Below are 10,325 nucleotides of genomic sequence, written 5' to 3' on the forward strand. Positions count from 1 at the left end.
GAACATTAACTTCAACAATACCCTGTGACTGCAGTTCAATTACTCACTATCTACACACACATTACATTCCCCTCTTTTATATACCAGCCTACCCTATCTAGCAAATACTAGAGCATTCGCCAAGATACGGGATAATTCTAGAAATAAGAGGGCGTGAGAATTGTCACGTGATCTCGATGACGCAACACTGCCCCCTCCTTAATATTGTTCGTCCCGAACAATAACCACATACAATAAACCAATAACAATTAACAATAACTTAATTAACTGTACAGAATTACAAACACAAAATTACAATTCAACAAAGTCTCTTAATTTTTCAGGACGTATCTTCTTCCGTACTGGTTTTTGTCTCGTTGGCTTCTGCTTTATGTGGGATTCATCTGCTTCATCAGTAAATGTCCTATCATCGGTAACAGTCACATCAGTGTTAGTAACATCACCAAGAGCTTCACCATTTCCCTTCTCCAAACTGAGTAGAGTTTCTTCTTCGATGATGGCTTCTTCAGGTGGCTCGTCTTCAGCAGTGTCATTTGTTCTGTTTTCCACTTCGTCCCAACTGAAATGTCCTGGACCGTGATAACACCAAAGCCTGTTGGCATGCACCACTTTTGGTTTACCTTGCCGACCACATTTTATCTGGAAAGTCACATCTGAGAGACGATCCACTATGTCATATGGGCCTTCCCATGGAGAAGACAACTTAGGAGACTTCCCTTTGGTCTTCCTTGGATTATACAACCACACCTTGTCTCCTGGTTCAAAGCTGACTTCAGTAGATCTCTTATCATAAGTTAACTTCATCGAATCAGCAGACGTTTTCAAGTTTGAACGCACTTGATGGTGGATATCGTCCATCCTTTCCGATAACACTTTCACAAACTCTGACACATTCTCAGGCAACTCTTCATAAGGTGGGCGTCCTGTTAACAGATCCACTGGCAACCGAAGTTCCCGACCAAACATCAACTTTGCTGGAGTGTATCCAGTGGCTTCATGCTCTGCTGTCCTATAGGCCATAAACAGTGGAGGGAGTAAGACATCTCAGTCATCTTGGCGACTATTACAAAACTTTGCCAATTCCTGTCCCAGTGTCCAATTGTACTTTTCTACCATCTCATCGAACTGTGGGTAGAAGTGGCGTTGTCCTGGTCTATCGGATGCCAAACAACTCGCAGCATTCTTGGAACACAGCTGATTCAAAGTTACGGCTTGATCTGAGTGCAGTTCGTATGGCATACCAAATCTGAAGAAGAAATCACTAATAGCCGAAGCTACAGTTGTAGCTTCCTGATTTGATATTGCATATGCCTCAGGCCACTTGGTGAAATAATCCATCAGCGGACTTACAACGCTAGAAACCGGATTTCGATACCCGTGGTAGGCAGAGCATAGATAACCCATTGTGTAGCTTTGTGCTTAACTTCAAACAAAGCAAAAAAAAAAATTCCTTACAAACTTAACTTTCATTAGATATTCAATACAGGAGCAACTGAATAAAATACTTGGGCTACACTCTGGGCAGAAAAATGCAGTGAATCAGATATGTACTTAGTAACCATAAATTACTAAAATAATTTCAGTCATGCATCCCATAAATCGAACAATCTTTCAGTTTGTTTTTCTTCTTAAGATAACTGACGAACTACATAGTAAAGCCAATACTTTACACTTGTTACCCTATAAAAACAGAAAAATATCAAGTATACAGGCTATTACTGTTTTGGGCCTACTCTTTATTAATAAAATACAGTCTCTCTGACTCGAAATGAACATTTCATTAAGTAATATAGTGATTAATAAACGATGTTATCTATCAAAAATAATTTTTATATAGTGCTTGAATCCACAAGAGTTCCCTTTATATATATACATATATATATAGATTGCTAGTAAACTCGGTAGTAAATAAAGACAACTTAGGGACAATATTATATACTTCTAAAGTTTTTTTTTCCTTTTCAACAGTAAATGTACTTTTAACGCGGTTTACATTCCCATTAAAGTAGAGGCATTGGACCAGGAAAACTACAACTCATACTGAAATATTTATTTGGACGAGTAAAGCCTGTTCCGGAAGTTTTATAAGGTATTCTGGGGTGTTTGAAAACATCATTAATTATATGAAATGACGTATTTTGATTGTTTGTTTGTAGTTATGCACAAAGCTACACAATGGGCTATCTGTGCTCTGCCCACCACGGGTATCGAAACCCGGTTTCTAGCGTTATAAGTCCGCAGATATACCGCTGTGCTCCTGGGGGGGGGCGTATTTTGATCGCGAGAGTGTTAGTATAAAACTATTTTAGTTCTTTATACTCTCAAATAACTTATAATAAAACTGACCTCTTTTCAAACTTGTTATATTTTTAAATAAACCTATTTCAAACAGATTGTCACTTAGCATGATCACTTTATTAACACGTATATTACACAAACTTTATGTGATAACTTAGTAATTCAGGTATCATGTAACACTATAATTCAGGAATTTCATTCATGTTTTTTTTATATTTAAAGAACAGAATCGCATTATTTGTGACTCATTTTTGTGTTTAAAAATAAAGAGTTATTGTAAATAATTAACATTGAGAAAGATATAGTATTCAAGGTCAAACCTGCAAACAGAAGAAAAACTGTCATTGCTTGGATGAACCACATAGGTCAAAGGTGAGGAGACTAAGTGGGGAAACAATACACTAGTATGTGCCACTCCTATTTTTCCTCAGCTCATGATGACGTCACATACCGTTCGTGCCATGTAACAAATCTTCTCTCCTTTTGTTTGTTTGTATAAGTGTGTGCTGCTAAGTAATGGCGTTTTACTAAGCCCGTGTACTGATTAAGGTAAAAAATCAATGATAATAATGATTAAAATCATTACTGTCCAAGCTTTAAATTATTCTAAGTTATTTCAAGATTCTGAAACTGTGAAGGCATGTTTAACATTTTACTATACTGTGAATAACTGTTATTCGCGCAGGTAATCGGTAAACCAGTTAAAATTTGCCCACACTAAACACCACGTTTTTATACAAATTATGGGTAAATATTTTGATGAAATTTTGATATTTTTATGACAAAAGATAAACAAATTGCTTAAAATAAAAGTATATAAGTAAAATAACTCTAATTGCATTTTGAGCGCCACCAATTGGTGTCTCATGGCCACTAGATGTCTCTAGCGAGTTAATAGCATCAAAACTATCTTAAAGTTTTCGGGTGTTGGAAAAATGACTCATAGTTTGTTAGTTGTACTGTTAATGTTATATCTTAACAGGGTTGTACTGGGTAGTTGACAGAAAAAAAAAAGAAGTAAACTTGCCACTGCAGTGGGCTTTGGTAAACTCAACAGTATATTATCAAAAGAGTATGCTTGCAATAAATTTCTTCGTATAAAAGATAATACCCTTAGAAAGGCCTACGGCAATGTTGTGAAGACTGAAGAAGTGAAAACAGTGAAAATCTGTCCACTGGGTTTTGAAATTTGACTCAGTTTGAGATTGAAACTCCGGTTGAAGGTAGGTTTTCAATAACGTTAGTTTATTGATACCAAATGATAGTTATGTAATTAATTGCTTCGTATTTTTATGTTGTTATGAACTGGTGGTATCGTCTGATTACTTTGATAAATAATGGCTGGAGACGGTACCTGATAATGACAAAACCTTGTCGAAACGTTGTACATTTGCTGCTATGTTAAACTTATATTAAAGTTTTTCTTCATTACCCATTCAAGCCGTCTCCAGCCATTATTAGTCTCAAAGTGGGTTCCTCGTCATCGAATTTTACTTTGATAAATAATATATTTTGATTGTTACTGTTAGTTACTTTATTTTGAAATTTAAGACCTTGTCATAACGTTTCCAAGTTGGATTTTTATAACTTCAGTTTTCAGAAAGTCATAAATTACTACTTCTACACTACTAATTCACTTTGTGTTATAATCTTTTAATAATTATAAGTGAATAAGAACCTGCATTAGAAATAGAAGGTCCAGTGTTGACAATAAAATGAAATAGTTTGGGATATGTAAAACTAAAAGGTGTCCTTCAGCTTATCCATGGAGATGGAAGGAGTGACTACCTTCCAACAACAAAAGCACTTGGAACATGTTGGATTATCCCAGGACTTCTGCTGTGAAACCTGTTCTTTACTATCCTAAATGTTGTTTTTACTCTATTTTTATATGTAATTTTATTTCCAAAATGTTTTCCATGATATTTTGAACTGAAATCATCATGGTGTTTTATTTTTTAACTATACACAAGCCTAGAAAATTTTTTTGTTTGTGAATGATAATTATTAATTTAATGGCACACAAATAATAATCTTTTTGTGTTTCTCAGTTCTTAGTTTATTACATATGTTTTCACCTTTAGAATATAATAAAGGAATAAGGTTGAAATGGTAATAACCTGTTTTTGTATTGTGCTATACTAATAATGTTTTCAGATTTTGAATTAGATGAGCTGTACTATATGAATTGTTCTAATTGTTTCCAGAAACTAGAAACAGAAGTATTTGAGAGATAAAATAAAAGTACATAGACTTCAACCAAAGGGCTAGATTTTTAATACCAAACATATATAAAAGCTAGAAACTGTGGCTATTTTTATGACAAGTAGACTGTTACTAGTTTTACAAAGTGTAAATATGTTTATTTTAGGTACATATCCAAGGAATGCTGTGTTCTTATTCAAAATTAGTAAAATTGATGCAGCATCATGTTGAAATTATTATATTAATCCAGTGTAAAACTAAGTATATAATAAATGTATTACTACTACAGCAAATTTTAACAATAAGTTAAAAAACTGACAAAGGTTCTTTTAAAATTACACTAATTACACTTAATTACACTATCCTATTGGTAAAATTATGAATCATTGTTTTCTCTCTTTGTTGTTTTAGGTAAGAGGTATTTGGTCATTATATATATATATATATATATATATTAAGTGCATAACAGATTTCTAAGTTGTTCTTAAGGTAGCTGCTTTTGTTAACTTAATGACATATAGTCAGTCACTTATAAGAGCAGTGAAATTTAGTATATAAGTTTGATAGCTCTTTATGATTAACCTTATTTGCTTAGAAATTATCCATGTGTTTGAAGGTCTTAGTCCTGGAAATTTATCTCATTAGTCTGTGTTATATAATAAGGTTCATGGATTACTAAAATCATAGTGTGTGTGCTATTAAGGTCAGCCATCAAAAATAATAGTTGCAGAAAGGTTTATACCTACCATTTTCTGTAAAAAATCAAATAATTTGTGCTGCTTCTGCTCAATGTTTGTCATAAGATTTAAAGGAGGGGAAAGCCTGAGAATTTTTTTTTCTGTTTTGCATTATCACCATTGTAACTAAATCATTACTTTGTTTTAGACCTGAATCCCCAAAAGTGTGTGTGTGGAAAAAGTCAGTTCAAACACATAGGGTCAGCTGCTTCAGAAACACAAAGTAATATGGAGGATTTGGGTAAGCTATTATTCATTAATTCTCTGGAAGTGAATAAACTTAATATAATGGGGGAAGTATATCAAAAAAATGTACTAAAGTTGTATTTCAGATAACTGTTATAAGAGAGTGTGGATTTCTAGGAATTAATAACAACTTCTTTAATCCACAGAATGTACTGTTTTATTACACCCTGATTACCAGTTTGTCCATATATGTGTGTGTGTGTCACGTTGTGACTTTTCATGTGATTTACCGCAGTTTCCAGCATTTGTTGTATGAGTTTAGGGGAATTTGCAGCGTTTCAGTATGATATCGATCATGGTTTTCTATTCTGAATTTTTAAGACACTAACTGGGTATTCGGGGCACGGGCCTAGCGATGCCTCTGATATAAAGAGAGAGTTGTGTATAAAATTTGTGCTTAAAATAAAATTCTCCTTTTAGTACGAACAAGTGAAACGGGGCCACGGTGTCTCTGATATAAAAATAGCGTTCGTTTGTGATAGTAATGTTTTTTTTTAAAAAGGCCGGGCGTGTAATAGTGGTAAATCTAACGGTTCATGCCGCAAAAACGCGCGACAGGGGCGACGGTGAAATCTCATCATTTGATCAGACAAGAATAGACCAAGAGCTTACGGTGGGTGAGGACTAGATACCTTCCTGCTATGACTGATCAATTGATATTTCTGCACAGATAGCCCTGGTGTGGCTTTACATAGAAATTATATATATATATATTTACAGTACAGACATATCTCCGACATGTTAAGTACAACCACACGTGTGTGAGATCGTTTTGTTTTTTTCTCTCGTTCTTTTGTTTTTCATACGGAGTTTGCCTATTTGCCGATTTAGTCACAACTTATCAGTAGTAATACTTCTAAATTAGCCATTAGGTTTGAGTTACCTTTCCTTGTTTGCAGTAACGTTGGAGATATTCACATATAATTGTTATAACTTTTTTTAATTGTACACATTTTCTCGTTTCTAGGATATCTCAAACCTGAGACAAAAGTAAAATATACACATATATATATATATATATATATACAGTGCCTTGCAAAAGTATTCACTTCCTCCCAACAATATTCACATTTTGATGAAATACAAATAAAGTAAAATTTTTTTTTAATGAACTTGTTTTTATTTAAAACTCTAATGATAAAACTTAACAATGTTATGTGTGAAGGAGGTTAAATGTTAGCAAAACCTGCAAAGAAAATATATAAATTGAAATCTGCTGATTGCGTAAGTATTTATCTCCTTAAGTCAGTACATGGTGGAAGCACCATTGGCAGCAATTACTGCTGTGAGTCTTTTTAGATAGGTCTCTACCAACTTTGCACACTGGAATGGTGTAATTTTTGTCCATTCTTTCTGGGAAAATTGCTCCAATTCTGACAAGTTCGTTGGGGATCGTTGATCGACTGCAATCCTCAAGTCTCGCCATAAATTTTCCATTGGATTCAAATCAGGACTTTGACTGGGCAACCCCAGAACAACCACTTTCTTCATTTGAAACCACTCCAATGTAGCTTTGGGTCATTGTCCTTCTGAAATGTGAATTTTCGACCAAGTTTTAGATTCTTGACTGACTCAAGCAGGTTTTCCTGTAGGATTCGCCTGTACTTGCACCATCCATCTTCCCCTCAATCCTGACAAGTTTCCCTGTTCCTGCTGATGAGAAGCGTCCCCATAACATGATGTTGCCACCACCATGCTAGACAGTTGGGATGATGTTGACTGGGTGATGTGCTGTGTTGGGTTTGCGCCAGACGTAGCGCTTTCAATTTAGACTAAAAAGTTCAATTTTTGTCTCGTCTGACCACAAAACCTTCTGCCACATGTCTGCTGTATCATTTACATGCTTTGTCGCAAACTCCATATACGAGATTTAAGATGATTCTTTTTCAGTAATGGCTTATTTCTTGCCACTCGCCCATACAGGACAGTCTTGTGTAGGGACCGATATATTGTCGATGTATGAACATTAACTCAGACATGGAACTTCGCAAATATTCCAAAGTTACTGTTGGTTTCACAGTGACACCCCTAAGCAGCTTCCTGCTTGTCCGACTGCATATTTTGGAAGGGCAGCCTGGTATGGGTAGTGACTGGGTGGTATGAAGCACATTCCACTTCTTAATGATGGACTTCACCGTACTCAAAGGGATAATCAGCGACTTCTCCTGATCTGTGCTTCTCTACCACTTTATCCTTGATTTGTTTGGAAAGCTCCTTGGTCTTCATGGTTGGTTTGTCGTATCACTATGTGAGTTGTGATTTGAACAGATGCATTTACTCTGAAGACAAATTAACCCACTTTGATTACTCACAGACAGAGACCATTACACTAACGTTGTGACCTTCCAAACTAATCTGTTGCACCTGAACTGCCATGGGAAAGGGGTTGAATACTTATGCAATTGAGAATATTCTAATTTTCTTTGGAAATCTAACTTAATTACAGAATATCAGCGTTTTTTAGCTTTCTCAGTTTGGAGTAGATTCTAAATATAAAGTCCCATTTGAAAGTTTCATGATTGCAAGCACAGACGGCAACAAAATGTGGAAACTTTGCAGGGGGGGTGAATATTTTTGCAAGGCACTGTATAGATAGATAGATAGAAATAAAAAGCAGACGCTACTATATGTCAACTTCCTTAACTGTCTCCCAGCCTATCATGTGATCTTTAGTCACGGTCTTCTATTTCCTTGTTAGCAGGGTACTTACTGATGATGGTTATATATACATGATTGAAGGAGCGAAGGGTATGTTGTATTATATTATACAAGTTATTACACTTTCACTTTTCATCGAACATTTCTTGATGTGCAAACGAATAGGGTCGTTTGAAACAAGATCTGACAATCTGAAAGTAACATATAGTTTCCAATACTATGAAATAAATAATATAATAATCATCCTTGTATATCATTTGAAACACTAAGTCATGTATAAGTACAAAATGGTTGCTAGCGGAGTAATTATGGCGATTATATTTCGTCTTACAGTAGCCATCTTTTTTTCTTCTTCTAATTGGGTATATTTTGTGCAATTACAAATAAGTTACAAGTTTCTGATATCGAACTAATTAAAACTGTTAAGTATATATTATATTAATATTAGAAAGCCGTGTAAATCTCTGTGTTTAGGCTTACACACTCGGAAGAAAAGTAACAATATAATAAGATATAGCAGTGACCTGTTTTTCTAGAGAAAAAGAAAAAAGTTTGCAAAAGAAATTGTTTTAAAAAAAAGTACATATTTTTCGATTTCATTCTAGATTATTCATTGTGAACGTGGAAAATGTATCACTAAAATTGTAAACCCACCACGAGATAAAAATATTCGGTTCAGGTAGCATTTTGCAAGTAAGGAAATCCAGAAAACGTTTTATTTGCTTTCTTGTAGTCTGTGAACTTAACACACATTTGTAATCGTTACTCTGTCTCTCTCTCGCCTTTTTTTTTCTTCTCTGTTAGTATGGTTTCGTTTTAAAAACCCATGTTTTAATGTAAAATACAGTTGTTGTTTTTCGAAAAACCATACTAGTAATGAAAAAATGTGTTTGAAAAATAATATAGAGTAAACATTTAATATATCGCTCTCGTTAAATAGTAAATCGGTTGTTGGTTACACATTTTATAAGCCTCTAAGTTCAGGTTTTTGTGAACACGGCTAACATGTGAAATATTAACGAGATATGTGTTTTATTTTATTCATTTATTTATTTTTATGTCAGGTCACGCGAGACTTATAAATTAAAATGCATTTATGGAAAAAATAATGTACTGTAATGTGCTGCCCTCTGTTACGTCGGTTTTAGAATATTATAACGTTTGTTATGTGCTGCCCTCTATAGTATTATTAAACTGTCTGCAGGCTTGAATACTTTAATTATGCTTTTTGCTCTGTCAACTTTCTTGCACTAATGATGCCTTATGAACACACGTGTATATATATACATGTATTATCATTGTAATAAACTTTATATTTTCTGTCATATAACTCAACATTCTTGCCATATGTCATTTGTGATTGGAAGAACAAAGCTTTTTTTTGTTGTTTTGTAAAAATGTCTATTTTGTAGAATGACGCAAACAAGAAATGTTACATGTCATATAGCACTACACCCCATCGCTCATTCCAAACATGAACTTTGCGTGGAGCGTAATACGTTATCTAAAAACGTAATACCTGAAAAAAAAGTTCCAGGAAAAAAACACATAAACGACACAAGTAATTACTGCATAAAATTCGAAACTCATAGTTTATAAAAGAATACGTATCTGGCGTATTTACTAATTGTGATACGGGATGCTAGCATGTGGGTGTAGCTTTCATAATATTCTTGATTGGAGTTAAGTGAAACAACCAACGAATATGTTAACTGCCAATATCGTTCTATTAATACTCGTGGTAAACACTAAGAGGGAACAACAGCGTTTTTTCTTTTTTTTTACATGACCCATTTACGTCTGAAATACAGTGATCAAGTGAGAATTTTAGTAACCTCTGCCCCTTTTCCAGCTCCGCCTGGAAACTATGATGTGAATCACGCTAAAGGAATTCTTCTTTGAAAAGAATGTACTGAGTTTCTAATGCGATGGGACAGCTTGTAGTTACTGTGTTTGTGCCAGCTTATGCTTGGCTTGCTTCCAAATATTAGGCTCTCAGATTTGTACACTTTTATATGTTTTATGTTATTGTGTATATGTGAATATAGTTTCAATAAGTTAAGAAACAGTCTTGTTATAGTTGATAGATTTGTATATTTAAATGTTTAGTGAAATATATGTATGTATTTATGTGTGTGTGTGTATATATATATATATATATATATATATACACACACACAC

General features: G+C 34.2%; 1 protein-coding gene across 1 annotated transcript in view; it reads left to right on the plus strand.

Moving 5' to 3' along the window:
* The first annotated feature begins 3,221 nt into the window (after positions 1–3,221).
* LOC106460085 (paxillin-like) overlaps positions 3,222–10,325 on the plus strand; it is a 56,191-nt gene continuing 49,087 nt past the window's right edge. Inside the window, exons 1-2 of the mRNA XM_013919767.2 lie at positions 3,222–3,521; positions 5,389–5,481. Of these exons, the coding sequence (XP_013775221.1) occupies positions 5,469–5,481 (13 nt within the window). The 5' untranslated portion in view covers positions 3,222–3,521; positions 5,389–5,468. The remainder of the gene's footprint in view (positions 3,522–5,388; positions 5,482–10,325) is intronic.

Source organism: Limulus polyphemus, unplaced genomic scaffold, assembly GCF_000517525.1.
Source record: "Limulus polyphemus unplaced genomic scaffold, Limulus_polyphemus-2.1.2 Scaffold704, whole genome shotgun sequence".
Taxonomy (NCBI): Eukaryota; Metazoa; Arthropoda; class Merostomata; order Xiphosura; family Limulidae; genus Limulus; species Limulus polyphemus.